At 41.1% G+C, this 21,997-nt stretch overlaps 1 protein-coding gene across 1 annotated transcript in view; it reads left to right on the top strand.

The window, feature by feature from the left end:
• Positions 1-21,997, top strand: part of Apbb1ip (amyloid beta precursor protein binding family B member 1 interacting protein) — a 101,052-nt gene that overhangs the window by 35,722 nt on the left and 43,333 nt on the right. Inside the window, exons 2-5 of the mRNA XM_051151236.1 lie at positions 8,076-8,147; positions 10,820-10,907; positions 13,997-14,289; positions 17,620-17,697. Coding sequence (XP_051007193.1) covers positions 8,076-8,147; positions 10,820-10,907; positions 13,997-14,289; positions 17,620-17,697 — 531 coding nt within the window. The remainder of the gene's footprint in view (positions 1-8,075; positions 8,148-10,819; positions 10,908-13,996; positions 14,290-17,619; positions 17,698-21,997) is intronic.

Below are 21,997 nucleotides of genomic sequence, written 5' to 3'. Positions count from 1 at the left end.
CGATAAATATATTTTAACACGCTACATAGATCTCTTTGTCTTATTAAAGCAATATTTTCATGTTAATTATAATTTTTCTGAAGGTTTCTTTATTTTTCATATTGCTATACCACATAAGTTCTTATCAAATGAATTTATGTGAGCAATTGTATAACTTTTGTCCTGCTAGTTTCTCCTCATTAAATAATGCAAAAGAGATCCATTCTAAGATTTTGAATAGCATTTTAGTTATTTTAACAGACAGTATATAAAAGCATAAATATTTTATTCACTTCCATATTGTCCTCCATTTTGTATGAAATTTGAAAGGTGGAATGTATTATTATATTGTTTTGTTGCTATAGCAAAATACCTGAGTCTGGGTACTTCACAAAGAAATGATATGTGTTAGCTGACAGTTGTGGGCATTCAAGAGCATGCCACTGACATTTGCTTCGCCCTGGTAAGGGCCTCCCAGTGTGTGCTATCATGATGGTAGGAACACAGGCAGAATAACAACTTGTTCTTTTTTTAATTTTATTTATTTTGTGTGTGTGTGTGTGTGTGTGTGTGTGTGTGTGTGTGAGTACTCTGTCTGCATGCATGCCTGCATGCCAGAAAAAGGCACTAGATTCCAGTATTGATGGTTGTGAGCCACCATGTGGTTGCTGGGAATTGAACTCGGGACCTCTGGAAGAACAGACAGTGCTCTTAACCGGTGAGCCATCTCTCCAGCCCCAATAACTCACTCTTGGGAAAACTAAATTTAAAGAAGCATTCACTGGAGACTTAGGACCAGACCCTTGGAAGCAGGTAGACAAGCACTCAAATACAAAACTGACAGGTAAGGCAGACTCCATGGGCCTCGCCTACATGTGTGCTATGAGAGACAAGTATTAATCTACTCTGAGAAACGAGTATTAAGACAGTGCCTCAGCACCTAAGCATCTCCCGCAAAGCCTGCCTCTTAAAAGCTCTAGCATCTCTACAGTAGAGAACAAGCCACATCCAAAGCAGAGCAGGAAAAGGTGATTTGGACATACTCTTAGGGCGAGACAAAGCCCTGTGTAAATGAACTCTCACGCATAGACCTCTCTCCTACTTTAGCAATCTGCACAAAGAGGCAGAGCCATTTCCAGTCATCCTTCGCTAGGATAGTTGAGCCCTCCTCAACTCTCAGACCTACACATGCAGACAAGGTCATGGCGTCTGCCTTCTCTGTCAACTCTGTATGTGAACGCTTGTCTACCAAGCAGGGTCTGCTCCTAAGCTTCCAAGGAACACTTCTCTAGATTGAATGTACACCTGTGTGTCCCTGATGTGGGAATGCCAGATTCTTCGGGTGTATGTTTGCTTCTATTGTGCTTGTCTCATAGTGTCTATACTGTTCTTGCTTCAACAAAAGCCCTTTTTCTGGCCTATGTTGGCCAAGTAGCTTCATGACTCTCATGAAGCTTCATGACATGTCCTCCGCTGGATACCAAAAAGGGCAATCTAGGCACTTAACATATCTTACGGCAGGCCACAAGTCACTTGTCTGTCCCCTAAGAGACAGCATACAATGCTTAAAGATTGAAATGATATTTGAACATAGTCAGTAACTGTATTCAAGGAGTTTTATGTGTCACGAGAGAAGGGAAACATTAGTTTTCCCTCTTAAAATTGAGAAAGGGGCTGCACTCTGACCAGTTGAATTTCTATATGGACTGCTGTCTGCTGAGCAAAGAAACTTCACTGGTGTGGTCTGAGAACTGTACTATTGCATGGGCCTAAAGCTATGAACTTAGAGGACAGTTTGATGCTATGTCTGGTTAGCAGAATCATAGAAGTAGGGTTACCTCTGAGGCCAAGGAGCACCCAAACCATCGGTTCTTGACCAGATTTGCAGTTCTAGGTATACGCTTCCTCTTGTGGCATGGGCCTTAAGTTCAAGGGGAAAGTGGTTGGTTACTCCATAACATTCACACCACTATTGTACCTATGTCGTATCTTGCTGCTGCAGTCAAGATCAAACCAGTCATCGTTCCAGCATGGGAGGAGCTTATGAGCTCCCACCTCTAGATGAGGAACTATTGACAGATGATGATTTCTGGGAGATAGAGAGATTTGGTTGCTTTTAAGGAGTGGCACCTGACAGGTTGATCACTCTCTAGTGGGTGGCTCCAGACTGGTGAGTACATACATGACCAGTGCAAAATAAGCTTGGTAAGTTATCTTTTTAAAAGGAGAGAAAGCACAGACTTTGGAGAGCTGGGAGGTGACATATGGATCTGAAAGAAATTGGAGGAGGGAAGGAGACATGTTATGATAAAAGCACATGACATGAATGTATAAAATTCTCAAAGAATTAATGAACCATTGTATTAAAACTGAGAGAGGAAAGGCTCCGGTAAAGAAAGTAAGTAAGAATACTGAAGCCCAAGTGGGGCGTGGTGGTGCACGCCTGTAATCCCAGCACTTGGGAGGCAGAGGCAGTCAGATCGCTGTGAGTTCGAGGCCAGCCTGGTCTACCTAGTGAGTCCAGGACAGCCAAGGCTACACAGAGAAACCCTGTCTCGAAAAACAAACAAACAAAAAATACTGAAGCCCAGGATTACTGCTGCGAATAGTTAGACTAGATTAGACACTATCTCTGGAGGGTGGATATTTGGAAAATATTCACAGATTCAGCCAAAAAAAAACTTTTGTAGTGTTATATTTTCTAATCCTGTCCTGAGAGGCAAACTTTGGCTTACAGAAGAGTTTTTGCAATGTGCTTAGTGCCAGGTACTTATTACAGTTACAGTTATCTGCACATCGTTTTTCTTTCATAGACTGGGATGCTTTTAAGTATCATTTGAGCTATTTTTAGAAAACAATCTGTAGAACAGAAGTACTCGTTACACATTCTTATTACAATGAGGCAGAAATTGATTAAAGCCAAGAAAAACAAACATGTTACTAAAATATTACATTGAAGCCACTTAAAAGGTAAACTGTAAGTTTTCAGAATAAATTATGTGCCTTGGCTTAGCCTAGTTCAGCAAATGATTTATTATTCAACAAATCATAGATAGTAGGATTGTGATTGTAGTTTTACGACTCTTACCATTGTTTGGTGTGGTGCTATATGTCTTTAGCTCCAGCTTTCAAGAGCAGCAGGCAGATCTCTGAGTTTGGACTAGCCTGGTCTATATAATGAGTTTCAAGCCAGCCAGGGCTACATAGTGAGACTTTGTCTCAACAAAAAAATTTTAGTCTTAATATTTCAGACATACATGCTAGAAATTAACTGTGTGCAGGAAAGCCATTAGGAAGTTTGCTATGCTATAGGCTGGTCAAAAAATAATAATAATAATCTTTAGGAGGATTTGAATGGTGGTATCCTGTGTGGATCGATAAAACTGTTCCCAAAAGCCACAGGGTTTTGAAAAGGGTTGTCTTATTTTTAAGTATGTGTGTATGAAATATGTCACCTGAGCACAGGTTCCCAGGGACATTAAGAGGCATCAGGCCTTCCAGTAGGCAGTTCTGGCCTTCCTGACATGAGTGCTTAGAAGACAACTCAGGCCCCTTGCAAAAGCAGTGTGTGCTCCTAACTCCTGAAGCCATCGATTACTAAACACGAAATGCCAGGGTCAGGTGGACTACCTTCCTAGGAGTTAGTGGTCAGGAAGCCTGCTGAGGCCAAAATAATACAAGCAATTGCCACTGCTCTTGATTGTCTGGCAAACTTTGGTGATAAGATGCCACATATTCACAGGATATAGAGAAATCAAGCCAGAACTTGACTATATGTTTCCGGTTACCAGCTGACTAACTGTTACAGTGCCGGAAGTGCCATACAGGCTTCTGAGAGTGGCTGGGCATCGAAGGCTGTGCTCATCTGTAGAACATGTGTGCAACAATACTGCTTGGTGAGGCAAGATGAGTGCATTTGTGCAATAATGAAAAGTCTGCTATGGGATAACCAACTGTTACCTTTCTATTGCTGTGAAGAGGCAACCATAACCAAGGCAACCTATAAAGGAATGCGTCTAATTGGGGCCTGGCTTACAGCTTCAGAGAGTGAGTCTTTGCCTATAGTGGCATGGCAGTAGGCAGGCATAGCACTGGAGCAGCAGTTGAGAACTTACATGGCAGGCAGTGAGGAGAGAGAGAGAGAGAGAATATTAACTAGAGTGGTAGAATAGCAGGAGCTTTTTCTCCCAATCCTTCTCAAGCAGTTTCACCAACAACTGTGGACCAGTTATTAACATATAAGACTATGGGAGCCAATCTCATTAAAACCACCACACAACTGCTTTCTGGTTGGATTTGATGCCCATTCCATAGGAGGGAATTCACATCTGTTTCTACAAACCTGAGCAAAAACTTATGGCTGGAAAGGTCATAGGCCCTTCTATGGTTGTTTTGACAAATGGACAGGATTTATCCACCAAATTGCCTTCAGAATAGCTGTGTTTGTGCCCATAAATTAATGTGGCTGTCCGCTTTGGTCAAGTGTGTTTCTTTATGCAGTGGTCAGTAGTTACTCTGAGGACTCGCAACATGTCAAGATACTGAGAATAAATGACTGTTGAATGTACAACCATAAACGAGACATCTGTATCACCCTCTCCAAGACTCGGGGAGCTAGTGGAGTAAGAATCAGAAAGAACGTAAGAGCCAGAAGAGAGTGTGGGGACCAGTAAAAACACGGACATCCAGGCATTTCACGGCCGATACACTCTTGAACTCATAGCAGCTGTGATAAACTGCATAAGAGCTGCACAAAATCAAACCTGTCACTAGCGATACGTTGTACGAGAGATGGGAGGGGTTCATGGGACTTTCTCTTCCATGAGGACTTAGTTAGTAGTTTATGAGGAGAGAAATATTCATTCATGGTGTAGCTACTGGAAAAGTCCCCATATTCCTATAAACAACACCTAATGAAACTTATTGGGTCACACACACACACACACACACACACACACACACACACGCACGCACACATGCCCCCCAAAAAAGGGGGTATATTTATGAAAAGGCAAGGGCTTAGCGGGAGAGGGAGGAGGACTTGAGAGGACAATGGGGGTGGATATCATCAAATTACAGTGAAGAGGACATATATGCAAACATAAGGAGACCTACTATTATGTGTAATTCATATATGCTAATGAAAACATCAAAAAAATCTTACTTCTTTAGACTTGATCTGCCTATTAAAGTATTGTGGAAAGATAATGTTTATTTAAAATAATCTTTTGAAAGAAAATAAAGATATATTTAGATTTAAAAAGGCAAGTCATGCTGATCATTGTAAAAGCCAAGTAGTAAATACACAGCAATCATCATGTGCTTATATAACACTATTTCACTGCATATATGTGTGTGTCCATATGAAAACAGGAGCACACATGTACCCATGCTCAAATAAACATTGTTGGCTGAAGCACAGCCATCCTTCGACCCCTGTAGGAGATGGTTACAGGAACCTCTATGGATTCCCAAACCCAAGAATATTCAATTCCTTTATATTTTCATATAACATATTCACATCCTCCTGTATTCTTAGTTATCTCTAGGTCATTTATAATACCATTTAATTATAGCCAGCAATGGAAATAAGTTCTAAGCAAAGCATGTTTAGGCTTTTTCTTTGTTATGAGCTCATACAAACTAAGATGGCTGCACCACCATCAAGCAATATGACACAAGGACCATAGTGGTTAGTGCAGTCTGTCCTTGACAAAATAGTCATGGGTTGCTGAACAGTATATGACTATAGTTGCTGTAAGGGAATATTACCCAGAAAAGGTGTTGACATGTTCAGTGCAGGGTTGTTTTTTCAAATATTTTTGCCTAATGGGATCAAGAATGAATTCACAGGTCTGATTGTAATACATATGGGTCCTCCACCCTCCCCAGATGCCGCTGCTGCAACTGACATTCGTCTTGTAGTGTCTTAGTGTTTAGAACCCTCGGGAACAATCTTGGATGAATCCCACATTTCCCGTGTAACACAATTTGTTCCCTTTGCGTGCTACGCACTGCCACGCAGCCCTTCAAGGGTAAGTATTCTTAGCTCTTCATTTCCCAAGCTAGCCTTGCCAAAAAAACTTTATGAAGGATAGCAGCTGCCCACTCCCACCAAAGTGCTCTGCTATGTTTTGTCATAACCTTATGCTTTTCCTTTCTTAGACAATTATTTCATTTGCTCCAGGGGGTCGGGGAAAGCTATACTGAAAAATATGCCTCATAATTTCCACTCTTTCTACTTTACTCAGGAGCTTCTGAATACTCATAAATAAATGTACCAAAGCTGTCACTTTTGCACAAATATCTTTATGAAGCAGGGCGCCATTTGGTAAATACACTTAATCACAGTCACATTTTCATGTGTCTTCAAATGGAGGTAAAACTCTACATTCCTCTGATATGATGGTAGCTGTCTCATTGCTGTGACCAAATATGTGACAAAATCAAATTCAAAAGGAGGGAAAATATTGTTTTGATTCATGATTTCAGAAATGTTAACGCAGTTTCCTCACCATGTCCATTCAGGCAGATTGTCATGGTGGCAGAAACATGGAAGAAGCTTTTCACTCCTTGATAGACAGGAAGTGGAGAAAGGAGATGCAGGGAGAGGCCAGGGCAAGCTAGAGCTGCACCCAGCCTGGACACACCCATGATGCCTGACTTCTTTCAACCAGGCCCACTTCCTACTTTTCATCACTTCCCAAAAGTGTCACCATACTATAAATAAATAAAAGAATTAATCCATTCATCTCTGAAAATATCACAGACACACTTGCAAATATGCTTCACTAATCTCCACGGTATTTCTCAACGCAAACAAGTTCTACAATCAAAGGTAACCATCAAGAGTGGTATGAGGGGCTGGAGAGATGGCTCAGAGGTTAAGAGCACTGTCTGCTCTTCCAGAGGTCCTGAGTTCAATTCCCAGCAACCACATGGTGGCTCACAGATCTGGTGCCCTCTTCTGGCATGGAGATGTACATGCAGATAGAGCGCGCGCACACACACACCCACGCACACATACACACACACACATATATTGAACCTCCTTATGGAGATGACTTCAAACATGGCAAACCAGCCACTGGGCAAAATGTCTTCATTTCTGCCACAGACAGAATTCTGTCTAAAAATGGGCAAGCATGGATGCAGGCAGAGTTGACAGCCAAACTTTGTCAAGACAGGCTAAGCAACTCCTCAACAGTTCTGCCTCACAAATATGTCTGTCAGATATATTAGGCCAGAAGGCTGAAGATGATTCTCCAACATTATAGAGAGTTTTGGGTGACTTTTCAGGCAGCAAACTGTTTCTGTCATTTTCTCATTTTGGAAGCTGCTAACCTGCACTTCCTGTCCACTCAGATAATTAATTTTATTCCTTCCCAAATCTCTGATGGGATTGAAGACCAGATCGTTTAGTTTTACAGTTAAGCTTAGTTGTTTAGGGGTTAAGATGTTTTTAGTCTAGATAGATGTTTTCAGTTGATAAAGATGAGATATGATAGATATTGATTTACATTCAGAATTTTACATGCACCAAGATAGGAAAGATGTTTTTTCAAGGCTGCCAAATACAAATAACCAAAATACTATAAATGTAACATTTATATAATTCCTGATTGTTTTGTGGTTCTTTTTGCTGTAGGCAGTTCATTGTATATGTATGTGTAATAATATAATTATATATGTAAAAAGAGAAAAACAATTTTAAAATTACATCTCCAAAATAAATAAATAAATATTGTTTTTGAAAAAGAGTGGTAGGAGGCTTTCTCCCTTTCTTATAAAACAATCCTATGGCAAGGTGAATCCTAGAACAATGTCCACGTGGCTCACTTGCTCTCCTCCCTACCCCACCCCCACCCCGCCACAAGGACAGTAGTTTAGGCTAGAAAAACAAGTCAGGTTTTAGTTCAACTTTGGCCATCAAATTAGATGACAGCCAGACCTAGAGTTCCAGGGTATGTGGAACTTTCTTCTCCATGTGGTTCTTTTCGTGGATCTCCTGATTGTGGAGGAAAGAATGAAAACACAGCATGTATCTCCTGATGAGCTTATAGAGACTACTGATGTCTGTGTCTCTTCTCTTTCAGATGGGGGAATCAAATGAAGACATAGACCAGATGTTCAGCACTTTGCTGGGGGAGATGGATCTCTTGACCCAGGTAAAAACCCTCTCCTTAACATGCAAACTATGAGGGAGCAGGGATTGCAGAATTTAATATGAGTGCTGCCTTTAAAAAGATGTCAGAAATTGACAACTCCGTATGCCCTGATGTAGCCATGACAGTATGACAGTGTTGGGAGAAAACAATCCAGCTTTTTATTTGGTCTGCTCCTCGGTCCACATGGTTTACTCTAAGAGTCACACACATGGTTATGTCAGTGTTGGTGCTACGTCCATTGGGAGAATTCCCATGTTTTCTTCAACAAACACCTCTGAGCCATATCCCTAGTACTTAGCTCATAGAGACTATCTGAGAAAATGGCACCAAGTAAGATGTTTTTGTGTCATCCTTTAAGGAAACACTATACTTCAAAGGGCTATGATGACAGTCTGAATGGGCTGTAAGAACTCAGTCCCCTCTAAGAAGTATGAAAGCCACTCAGCCACAGGTTACACATCCCAGAAAAGCATCTAACCAAGACTAGATTAACCTCACTGTGTCAGGTCATCTAGAGCCCAGTCGTCAGAGGCTCAAAAACCACTGACTCAGGTCACAAAGTCCTGTGAGCTTCTCTTTGTCTTTAATGTTCTTACAAATGTTTCTTAGTTTCTGAGGTCACTAAACCCATCACATCTGCACACAATATAAAAATACAGATAACACAATAATCTAAAAAGATGAGCCTGTTAAGGTCTCTACAAAACAGATGTACAGTCTGTTTTGCAGACAATTTGGTCTAGGAAAAACTAACCATTTTTAGTTAGCATCTATTTTCTATTCCCAATAAAATTCATAGAAATTTGTATTCTATGAAAGAAGAGACAAAGGGGTGGAGAGGTGGCTTGGTGTGTAAAGGCACTTGCTATCAAACCCAAAGACCTGAGTTCAATTCCCAGGACCCACAAAGTAGAAGGACAGAGCTGATTTCTGCAAGTTGACTTCTGACCTTCACATGAGCACATGGCACATGCACACACATACACACAGATACACAACTAGATTATGCTTTTAATTTTTATTTTATTTATTTATTTTTCCATATACATTTATTTTATTACTCATGCATAAAACAAACTACAGACAGCAGAGAGAACCATGTGACAAATGTTTTTAATTTTTAAAAGAACAAACAAAATATGAGGCTTTGGGAAAATCATGTTGTTTGAGGATGGGATTTATGACATAATTACATTTCTGTGAATGCAGGTTTTTGTTTTTCCCTTCATGAAAGGGAGTGTTTCAGTGAGCATCCATGGACTTTCTCTGGGCATTTACTGACATCTTTGGTTAATGGAAGAAAAAATGTCCTGACTGGTCAGAGTCTAGGACTTTCACTGTAGGGAAGGGGCTCCTCTCATCTCTTGGATCTGCCACACTCAAGTCCTCAGGGTCTGGGTCTTTGTTGTGCCCACGCTGGCGTAGTCCTGAGTTTGCTTGACTCATGGGAGTCTCCCAGTTGGGTCTGAAGGTTTAATCTGGAGAAGGAGGGCCTATCTTGTGCTTGTCTGAGATCTGTTCTATACTGAGAACATTTCCCACATCCTTCTGAGATGGTTGGGTATTTCCCAGTCATTTGAAGAGCTGCTGTTGTGATCTGTAGGTCTGGATTTTGGGCCTGGCCTTTTCCTTGAGATTGGCAGTATGATTAGGGGTGATGGATAAACCTTGGTATCCGCAGTTTCCTAAAATAAACAACAATTCAAGTTGGTGGGAATGCAATAATGAGATTGTAATACTTGGGAGAAAAACAATTTCAAGCTTACAGAGAAGTTGAAACAATAGTACAAAGAATTCCAGCTTACTTCTCTCCCAAATTTCTGAATGATTAGCATGTTTTATTTGCATTCCCCAAGCTCTCCCGCATATCCTGATAAAGGTGGCCTTCTAAGTAAATATGAAAAAATCATAATTTAGTAAATGGTGTTGGGATAACATATCTGTTAACAGCTCTAGGTCTAGGTCATGCCTTATAACTTAATGAGTCCCATGAATAAAAGTTCTAAATATATGAAAGGAGAGAAAACACAAAGAAAAACGTGCTTGTAACCTTAATATACAGGTCACATCTAAGTAAGATGAACACATCCGAAGTTGCAAAACATAAAACAAAATATTTTAATTATGGAAGCATTTTAATTTTTGCACGGCAAGAAGACAAATAATGAAATTATAATATGGAAAATCATCAAATCAAAACCCATGCGCTGGGAATGCAGCTCAGTGGGAAAGCAGTGGACTGGCCTTTCTGGGGAAACTTGTTATCAGTCACTATTGGAACTGTCAGGACAGTAACTCCCTTAGGGCAAACAAATAATTGAAAGATATTTTTCAAAGAATTTCTTTTCCATATGACTGGATATTTTCTTCTTTGATGTCAATAAGTAAAATCCGGGGTAGTAGGTGCCTTCGTCATTGTTTCTTAGCTGCTTAGAAAAGTGAACTACTTCCTTCTTGTTATTCTCAGTTAACGCAGTCTGTTTCTAATTTTTTTTTATAGAATAGTTGTTTTTAAGCTGAATTTTTCTATAGTGGGGAAAAAAAACCTTGTAAAACATTGTTCAAGGAAGAGCGTATTTGAAGAGAAAAACATATAAATCACAAGTGGTTTGGGCTTCAGAAATGTTGGTTTTGTGAGTCCCTCACGGAAACTGTGGGATCTGTTTTCACAGAGTCTAGGAGTGGACACACTTCCTCCTCCAGAGCCCAAGCCACCCCGAGAAGAGTTTAACTACAGTGTGGGCTTTAAGGATTTGAATGGTAAGCACAGAAATGTGTTTCTTCTGCAGTTGGAGGCCATAATGATGCCGGACGCCTCCATGGAACTATAGTAGGGAAATGTGGACACCATGGTAAATAGTGTGCAAGTCTGGAACTGGAACTGAATCAAGAAAAGTCAATTAGATATTTTCACCTATAATGAAAAAGAAGACTATCTTCCATTTATGAAAACTGTCAGGATAGCCTCACCTTTTGAAAAAAAAAAGTCAGTTTCTTCTTATTACTGAAAAGCCAAGAAAATGTTAGTAAGGAAATGTCTCTTCAAGGATAAAAATTGTGTTTAGTAACAATTGATAATACATGAATGGGAACTGATTCAAATTACATTTTATCCAAATATAGCATTTTAATTGGCACATATATGTATATACTTTACTGTTGGAAACTCTCAGTCTACCAGATCAAAGCTTTGCTTTGTAACAAGATCCTCTTTTCCATATTTTGCCAAGAACTCTGAGGTCTGGTGTCATTGAAATGACAGTAAATCTTGAAATAATCACTTCCAAGTAAGAGTTCACTGGGACCCTTGGAGTCAGGCATGCTACTATTGAGCCACAAGGGCGGCCTCACTGGAACTCTTGAAAAAGAATAGCCAAAGACTTTGACTACCCCCAAAATGTAACAGCTGAAGCTACAAGGAAGCTTAGGACAGAACTCAAAGTCCCTGTTTCTGTTTCTGTTTCTCACTTAGCTTCATTGCTTCTGCCTTCCCAGCATTTTCTTGATAAGCCTGTAGGCACACGTGACTCTCTCTTGGTCAACTACAATGCACCCCTTTCTAGCATTCTATTTTTTCTATACTCTCATATATATACAAACCTCATGCCCAGCCACAGCCACCAAGATAACAGCATTCATGAAGTTTCCAAAAAGTAGTCCACTTTTCTGGAATTATGACAGTCGTGCTTAACAGATACTTATACACATGGGCTCCAGCAGGTGTTTTGTTGAGGGTTTCTATAGTATTATTTGTTTTGTTGACTGGGTCTCGCTGTGTAGCCCTGGCTGGCCTGGAACTTTCTATATAGACTATGGTGGCCTTGAACTCTCAAGGTCTGCCTGCATCTGCCTCTGGAAGTGCTACAAATGAGCACTTTATCGTCAGTTCCGCCAGAATTAAAGTTTAGTTCATGCTTCTGTTGCTATAGTTAACTCTGTGTTTTCTAAACACTTAGTGCTTAGTATCAAAAAAGTAGCAAAGACAATAGAGTAAAAGAAACCCATTTTGGATGAGGCAACAAGGAGACAAAATGCTTGGTTATGGATGACTTTGGGAGAGGACAAAGCCACCAAATTCATAACGTGTATAGAAAATTAAATTTGTTGAGAATACAGTTAAAGTGTTGCTAAAATGAGTTAAAAATATTTTGCCCAAACTCCTTCAGAGAATGACAGACTTCAGAATAGAATGCATTTCTTTTTCCTGATTCTTTACCACCTAATTCTATACTGACTAATATAATTCATCTAAACTAGCACATTTAAGCTATACCAATACATTTTTGGTTCTTTGACATATTAATAAGATGTTAAAAATCATTTTAATATAAAATGAACTTTTCTTTAGACAGTAATATAAGTATCATTAGAGGGATTTTACCACCAAAGTGTTTATAATTATGTATAATATAGCTATAATAATTTGTAACAATATTTATTAAAATGTTTTACATTAAGGGTTGTGACTGGCCATGTGAGGAAATTATAAACAGGCTTGGATTGTTCAGTTATTTCTATGAAAACACTTTAAGATAATATTTTTATGGAAAAATGATACACACACACACACACACAAAAAAACCTTGCTTCACACATTTGATGATCAAACCTTGGAATGAGTGCTGTCCCAAAAGTGCTATTCTGCTGCGCTGTGCTCTATGGCACTGACAGTGTCTGGACAGTAGATACCTCACAGTGCTTTCTTCCTGCTCACAGTCAGTTTCTGACACCCACACTTCCTCATTCGGGGTCATTGGCATAGGGTCCATCCCTTCTTCACTGCATCAGCACGCAGTGAGTGCATGATCTCCAGTGCACCCGGCTGATGCTGTGCTAGCACCACTCCCTCTGTTCCCTCTGTTCCAGGCAATCTAGTCAACTTGCTGAGCATGCTTGGGGCCTCTACACCATTTCACACTCCAAAGAATGTGAGCCATCCAAAGAGGGCCCTAAGAGAATGCTCCTCCTCCACCTCCCTAAAACACCTTGTTCATTCTTTCTTATAGAAGCCCACCCAGCCCACTGTCTTCATAAAATCTGTGCTACATAGACTCATTTTTATTTATTCTTTAATACCTTTTGCTGCGCTAATCCTGCGCTTAAGACTGTAAGGTCCCTGTGGTTAGGTGGAGAGCTTGTAGAGGCTTGTTTGACCTGCATTTCCTAAAAGATAGGTGCAACCTAGCTGATCATCTGTGCTATCCCTTCCAAGCCCTTAAGAAGAATTTCCCTTCCACCCGTGTCCACTTTACTCTTCCTCTACATTTTCAAAGCCTGAGGCTCTTGCACCAAAATATTCGAGAGTTTTCCACATAGGCATCTGCTCTTGTGCTCTAACCTGACTGCAGCTGGAGTGTGAGACACCCCCATGCAGAACACATTTTCCCCTTTTCTTCTTTTAGGAACTTACTCACATTAAGCACTGAATGTAATATTTCAGAAGTCCCAATATGTGGGTGTGTGCCACTGGATAAAAAAAAAATACTTTTAGTCTGGGGCTGGCGAGATGGCTTAGAGGCTAAGAGCACTGGCTGCTCTTCTGAAGGTCCTGGGCTCAGTTCCTAGCAACCACATGGTGGCTCACAAGCATCTGTAATGAGATCTGGTGCCCTCTTCTGTATTGCAGATATACATGCAGGCAGAGCACTGTATACATAATAAATCAATCTTTAAAAAAATATTTTCAGTCTTTCTTATTGTACAATAAAAATTTAAATAATAGTTCCCATCTGTGTACATATTGCTCTTTTCTTTTTTCTTTTTTAAGAAGTGCTTCCAGTTCTTTCCAGGTACAAATAGTTGAGGGTTTGTTTTTTTTTTCCCTCCATTAATGTGATTTTTCCTCCTAGAGTCCTTAAATGCACTGGATAACCAAGATTTAGATGCCCTCATGGCAGATCTGGTAGCAGATATCAGTGAAGCTGAGCAGAGAACCATCCAGGCTCAGAAAGAATCCTCTCAGAATCAACATCCCTCAGCACTTCCGGAGGCATCAGAGGGCCGGGGTGCGGTCTCACTTGGTTATGGAGCAAGTGCTGCTGCAGTTGGTGTTAGCCACTATGAGGAGGCTTTGCCACCTCCGCCACCAGATCCCATGTTAGACCTTCCGCCTCCTCCACCCCCTCCTGAACCTCTCTCTAAAGTAAGTATGTAGGACTCAAGATGGCAGAACCATTGCCACATACTTTGGGCTTTCTTTGAAGTGACAGTTGCATCCATAAGTTTGTATGCCTGGACCTCTGATACACTGCAAAACAAAAAACAAAAAACAAAAACGAAACCAGAAAAGGATAGTGTGCATTTATTGCAAATCTGGAGAGGGTCCATGAACACTGTTCTCTTTTTTTTTTTTTTTTTTTTTTTTTTTTTTTTTTTTTTTTTTTTTTTTTTTTGCTTTAAAAATATTTTTAGATGTTTAAATTTTGCAAGACAATATTACAAATATTCAAATAGCATAAACAAGATTTTACCAGCAAACAAAAGTTGTGGTAAATTAGCATTTTCTGTAACCATCCAATATTGTGATTTTTTTTTTTTTTTTTTTTTTTTTATTAATTTATTCTTGTTACATCTCAATGTTTATCCCATCCCTTGTATCCTCCCATTCCTCCCCCCCCCCATTTTCCCATTATTCCCCTCCACTATGACTGTTCCTGAGGGGGATTACGTCCCCCTATATATTCTCATAGGGTATCAAGTCTCTTCTTGGCTACTTGCTGTCCTTCCTCTGAGTGCCACCAGGTCTCCCCCTCCAGGGGACATGGTCAAATGTGAGGCACCAGAGTATGTGAGAAAGTCGTATCACACTCTCCACTCAACTGTGGAGAATATTCTGACCATTGGCTAGATCTGGGAAGGGGTTTAAAGTTTACCTCCTGTATTGTCCTTGGCTGGTGCCTTAGTTTGAGCGGGACCCCTGGGCCCAAATCTGCAAGAAAATTTGCTCAACCATGTTTATAGCAGCCTTATTCATAATAGCCAGAACATGGAAACAGCCTAAGTGTCCCTCAGTAGAAGAGTGGATAAAGAAACTGTGGTACATATACACTATGGAATACTACTCAGCTATTAAAAACAAGGAATTCCCGAAATTTGTGGATAAATGGATTGAGCTAGAAATGATCATAATGAGTGAGTTAACCCAGAAGCAGAAAGAATCAAATGGTATATACTCACTTATATCTGCATACTAGCCCAAGGGGCATGTCCCACGAAAGCCTTCACTTACCAGGAAACTGGGACAGAGGGGAAGGCATCCTATTGGGACTCTAAATGAGAGACGCATGGGAGAACAGCAAAATAAAAGGATCCAGAGGGTCCTAGAAATCTACAAGTAGAACACTGTTCTCTTAAGCTGTTCTCTATTGCTGTAGCTGAACACCACAGATGGGAAATGGGAAAAAGAAGACAGGGTTATCTAGCCCACAGTTCTGAAGGCTGAGGAGTATTATGGTTTGGTTCCAGCACCTTTGCAGTTTTAAGTGAAGGCTTTCTGCTCACAACCCACTTATTTTTTAAAGATTCTACTTGGTCCCAGCTTTTAATCCTTCACAGGGGAGATTAAACTTGAGCATCTGCTTTGGTGAGGACATTTAAGTGTAGCAGGTACATGTATGAAGAACACTTTAAGACCAAACGTAGTATTTGTCCTAGTTTGGCTAAATGTAATGTTTTTATGTGCATATTCCTTAATAATACTCAAACGTTGGAGGACATGTCCCTGTCCCTAGCCCAGAATATAGAAAATAACAGGTTTTAAGTTGAGCTAAATTGAATTGTTGCCTCTGGCAACCCTGTTCAATAGGGCGAAGCCTTCACTGAGGAGGGTAAAGACAGGTAATGAATACTTGATATTTATAAATTTCTGAATTTTGTGAAACAACTGCAAAGCTCACTTGTGCTTATTTGGTATGTTAATCACATGTCTCTCAAAAAAAAAGGGTGGGTGTAAAAAGACTGCTCTGAAGACTTTTTCTTAAGTGAGCCCCTTAAAAACATTTCCCAGTGAGATCCCAGCTCAGTGTTCTAAGGCTGGATAACGCTGGTCAGTATCATCCCTGTGACCCTAGTGATGCTGGGAACGCCTACAATTCTACATGTCGGCCAAACGCTCAAGCGCGCCCTGCCACGCCACTGCCTCACCATATTTACTCTAGAAAGGTCATTTTGAAGGTGGTGATGAAGATAGAGCAGAAGCCCCAAGCATAGGGTTCCCCGTGCTTTCAGGGGGATCGTGAATGTCTTGAAAGTAAACACAAAGTTGAATGCACAAGTGGAAACTTACAGAGGTCCCCACTTTTGCATGTTCTTAAAGCGTATTGGCACTCACAAGTATTTCACAAACCAGTAGTATGAGAAGAGACAAGTCTACTTTCAAACAGTGGGAATGTACCCAGCTCATAAGGAACACTTCAGTTCCTTATCATTACAAATAAATAAATAAACATAAACAATTAAATGAATACAACATCCTTAATAGTCCTATCCTCTGGATTTTAACTTGTAAAACCAAAGGAGTTTGGCTCATAAGAATATTCCACGTCCTTTCTGTTGTTCATGTGTTTTCATTAGGGAAGTGTTTCATTTGTTTTGTTAATTTATTTTGTTTTGCTTTGGAGATTTTGTGATTTATAAGGTTAAGTTTTGGCTTTAAGTAGCATTAAAAAAAAAATAGGCTGTTAAGGGCCTTTTAAAGCTTGTAATAAAAGCTAAAAATGCTCCTCTAAATAAGTACCATAATCCAAGAGGATGTGTATGATTGTAGGGTGTGCTCAACTCCCTAGGACGAATGCATCGATAGATTCTGTAGGTTGGGGTTGGTGTCACTTACTTTTCTGTTGCTGTGATAAAATGCTACAACCAAAGCAACGTAAGAGTTTATTTTTGCTTACAGCTCCATAGAGAAAGTCCATCATGTCGATGGACACATAGCAGCAGGCTGCCAGAGCAGGAAGCTCACTGATCATACTTCTGGTCACAGGACAGAAGCCGGAAGCAAACCAGAAGCAAGCCAGAAGTGGTTTGAGGCCACAGATTCTCAAAGCCCACACCCACTGATGCATTTCCTCCAGCAAGGTCCCACATCCCAAAAGCTCCATTTCTCCCCAAACTGCACCACCCCTGAGGTCCCAAAGCTCAGGTGCAAGGGTGGATGAGGGATATTGCTCACTCAGAGTACCACAGTCTCCGTTTGGTGAGCTGAGCACAGAATAGCATGCTCCAAGTCTATGGCAGAGCTGTTGAGCTCGTAATTTCATCTTTTAGGATGAAATCTTCAAGGCTATAAACAACAGTTGTTCTCTGTATCTTTGAATGGAATCTGTTAATCACAGGCATTTGTTTACCTTCTGAAAATGGAGGATGAGGAATTTGGTAGTTTTGTTACTATAAATGAACTAGACCCTAGCACCAGTAAGCAATTACTCACTGGTATGATTCATTAGACTCTGTTGAATGTCTTGCCCCTTTACAGGAAGAAGAAGAAGCTCAAGCAAAGGCTGATAAAATTAAATTAGCACTGGCAAAGCTGAAGGAAGCCAAGGTTAAGAAGGTAAACCATCAGTCACATTTTCATAGGGGAAGTTAAGTTAATGATGTCACAGTATAGTTACTGGTAAACAGTAAAATAAAAAAAAAAATAATACTTTAAGTGTCTCTGGGAATACAGGTCAGTAGTGGGCCACCTGCTTAGCGTGCACAAGACCAAACTTTACCAGTAGCATTGCAAAAAAAACCTCAGGTGGCATTTTGCAAATAACGATCATTTTTAAAGAGTTCTCTGAACAAAGCAAAATGACACCATTTCCATTTAGCTAGTTTATGGTTTCTAGGTAAAGATCCTACCTCCATCTGATTTCCGTAAGGGCTTTCTGCTGCACAGTATGATGCTGAGATGGAAGGAGAACGCCTGGCGGGTGGGCATTCTTAGCTCACACATGACTTTTGTTGGTTTACGCATGTGTCTTCTTATAAACCAGGACAGCAGGAGTAGGAATTCCCTTTAACAAGAAAGAAAAAGGTCTTTGGTTTTGCTGGCACCTAGGCAGGGGCCTTCTCAGTTCCATTTTGAGGATTTACAATGTGTCCATCCTGGACCGCCTTCACCAAGGGATGCTTTCTAGGGCCGTCCATGGCTGTCTGCCTAGAGCAGGTGGCACACCCTCTGGGCATGCTTTAACTGGGTCAGACCTCAGCATCCCTGGCCTCACATTTATACAATTTCTTTTGTGAATTTTATGCCCCCTTGGGCTGCCCTGGACCTTATGCCTGCCTGGTTGTCTCTCCATGATCAAACCACTGGTTTTGTTGATCATCTAGTCTCTAATTTGTGTAAACTTTGAGTGATCTGCTCCAAACTCTACTTTACTAGTTAGCCTATAATTTTCTTGAATATTTTTGTAGAGCATAGGATTTTTTAAAGAACATATACGTATTGTATGGTAGTAGAGAAACCTGTGTCTACCCTGATTAGAAGACTGCACCTACTATTAAAATGCTAGTTAATTTGTTTAGTTAATGGGAAGAGAGTTCAGTCTGCATCTTATTTCAGTTGAAACATCTGCCATCTCTCACTAAGGTGAATTGTCCTTGTCACATCAATTCTAGAATGAAGGAGTTACACACATAGAGAATAATTCAATAGGTAGCCCTTGAATATTCCCATATCCAGACTTTCAAGGCTCATATACGACAATGTTTTCCAGATAGATCTGGTTCCATTCACTGCAAATGTCAATCAACTTCTTGTTTTGTTATTCTCGTATTTTCTGCATGTATGAGCTGTTTTTTCTTTACTGTTGCAAGCACCCAAGATAGTAAGCTGGGTTGGTGACTTTTCTCATTGCTGTGAGGAATGACCAACATAGCAATCTTAGAGAGGAAGGATTGATTTCCACTCTCAGTATGAGGTTGCAGTTCATCGTAGCAGGGAAGGAAATGCGAGCAATCCAAGCAGGGTCTGTGGTAGCAGTAATGTAAGGTCAGAGGTCACATTGTGTCTGCTGTCAGGAAGTGGGGAGAGATGAATGCTCGGAGATGTGAGCCTGTTGGGGACATTCCACAGCCAGAACAATATATATATATATATATATATATATATATATATATATATCCCACCATGCTGTTGTCTAGAATCAGCATTTCCACTTGGACCCCAGTTTGCCGTCTGTACCTCCAGTGGCTGCCCATCTTGTACAGGGAAGCCAGGCCCTGCACAGTGCCCTCCTTCCGGCCTCTGTGTGATCTGGCTGCCATTATCTTCCTAGTCTGTTTTGTCTATTCCCTCTCCCTCTCTCCCTCTCCCCCTCTCTCTGCACTTCCTCTACCGTAACTACCTCTCCTTGTAACTGGTCTTCCAACACTCCTCAAGCCCTTGCTGTGGCACCTTTGACTCTTTCTGCCCTTCCCACTCTTACCCAGATTCTCACTGGACTTTTTCTGTCCCTCCTCTACATGTTCAGTCGCCTTCCAAGTGAAGTTGTCCCCACCACGGTACACACCACTCCCTAAAATTTTCCTCGGTGTTTTTACCACCACCCAATGTACTGCCCACTCACTAATTTATTGCCTGTATTCCCTCTGGAGCTCCAAAAAAAACTCTCTGGAGACTTTATCCTCCTTATCAATTTACCCCCATGCTTTAAGGCATTACCAGGTGTGTAGAATGGTGACCAAGTCCAGTGAGATCATTATTTGTTTTGAGCTAAATTCCATCAAGGGAGGCAAGTGTGGTGAAAAAAAAAAAATTAACCAGGCTCAGCATGGTGTCCAATGCCTCTGATCCCAGAGCTCAGGATCCAGAGGCAGGAGGATTGCAAATTCAAGGCTAGCCTGACAATAAGTCCAGGCCCAGATAGGACTGCACAATGAGACCGTCGATGATGATGACAAAGATTATGATGCACATTTTTTTAAAAAAAACCAGAAAGAAGCATGAGCTACAAAAGAAAAAAAAAATGGAAACCAGAAGAAGTGATAGACCCCTAACCCTAACCCTAACTCCTTGGATGTGTTGGTGACTACAAAGTCCCCATTAGAAGGCAGCTTCTGAGCAAAGGCCTTAGCAGCAGGAAACAGCTGGGGACATGGGGCTGTGGTGAAGGGGAGCATTAATGGGGCAATGAGCATCTTAAGCTCAGATAAAACTCAGCTTGATGAGATGGAACAAAATAAAAGACTGGTGATCACAGGTCAGTGAGCCACTGAGTAAAAGCAAAGGAAAGATTGACGTGACCATGGCAAGTGGGAGCCACAAGAGCGCATAGGTAGCAGGGAAGTCTGGACCATGTCTTAAGTACAATAGGAAGCCTTGTGAGAGTTCTAACTAGGGAGATAGGAGACTAAACACTGGCTTTTGAAGAACATACTGGATGATGCATGGGAAATGAGTTGTAGGGATGAGCAGGTGAAATGATGTCACGGTGTCACCCATTGACTGCCGTTGTTAATTTGGCTGATCTGGACAAGTAGGTGGGCGTCCTCTTTCTCCTTTCATATCCTATGTGTGTCCCTCCCACACATGGGGCTGCACACAGGGCCAGAGAGGACTATGTCCCTTATAAATAAGAACAGTGCTTCTGTCAAGAGTATACAAATGGGTGTCGTGATAGAACACCAAACAAGATCTCAAGGGAAATGAAGGAAAGCAGTGGAGAACAGCAGCAGGGTGACTTGTTCTAGATTCATCTAGCACAGATTGACTTCAGCTACAAGTAAGTGGCGGGTGTGGATATGCCCTATGGAGTGACTGGCTTTGCCCATGGATGCAGATAAAAGAAAATAAGAGCAGGGAGGTCACAGGTTCAAGAGCAGCCTGAGCATAGCCTGTGACCCTGTCCCATAAAACTCCAAGGACTTGGTGTTAGGGTTTAAAAATAAACAGTGAGACACAATAGAACTAATATGGGGAGAATTATTATAGAAAGGGAGAGAGGGAAGAGGGAGGGACACCCCAGGGGGACAGATGGGGGCCAGGTTGGCTCTGCTTATCCATCAACACTTGGGATGTAGCTCAGTGGTAAATGTTTGCTTAGCATGTGCAAAGCCCTAGGCTTGATCCTCATCACCTCAAGAGAAGGATAAAGGGATGGAGGGAGGATGAATAAGTTTTTAAAAATCATAATTGAGCCCGGCGTGGTGGTACACGCCTTTAATCCCAGCACTCGGGAGGCAGAGGCAGGCATATCGCTGTGAGTTCGAGGCCAGCCTGGTCTACAAAGCAAGTCCAGAACAGCCAAGACTACACAGAGAAATCCTATCTGGAAAAACAAAAACAAACAAAAATCATAACTGAACACTTTCAAACTGCTTGGCTATTTATGAATGAGGGCCACATTGTGTATGTTTAGCAGAGAAATGAAAAGAGAGGTGTCTCTTACAGGAGAAGGGGGGGGGGGGCCAAGGAGCAGATGCAGTGTGTTTGCTCCAGCTGGCCTGTGGAGAGCAGGTCACCTTGCAGCTCTTCCCTGCCATCTTCCAGAAACAGATAGCTTGGCTCCTTTAGTTACAATGACAGTAAACACAAGGCACAGTCTGTTTGGATCCAAGGAAGATGCAAAGCAAAGCATTCATCGGTGCAAAAGGAAGCAAGGACCCTGACTCTCCAACTGTATTTTTTTAAGACCAGTGTGTATGACACAGCACCTTAGGAAAATAATAGAAATGCTCCATGTTTAAAGAAAATAACTGAGAAGGTTTCACATGTGTCTTAAAGGTGAAAGAGAGTTAGTGAAAGAGGTGGAAGATCACAAGTTCAAGGGCAGCCTGAGTTACACCGAGAGACCCCTTCTCACAAAAACACAAGGTTTTTCCCCCTTCAGGAGTATTTGCTCTTAAGAATTTGGTGGGAATAT

This window comes from Acomys russatus, chromosome 9 (genome assembly GCF_903995435.1).
Source record: "Acomys russatus chromosome 9, mAcoRus1.1, whole genome shotgun sequence".
Lineage (NCBI taxonomy): Eukaryota > Metazoa > Chordata > Mammalia > Rodentia > Muridae > Acomys > Acomys russatus.
This window is presented reverse-complemented; position numbering and strand designations above follow the sequence as displayed.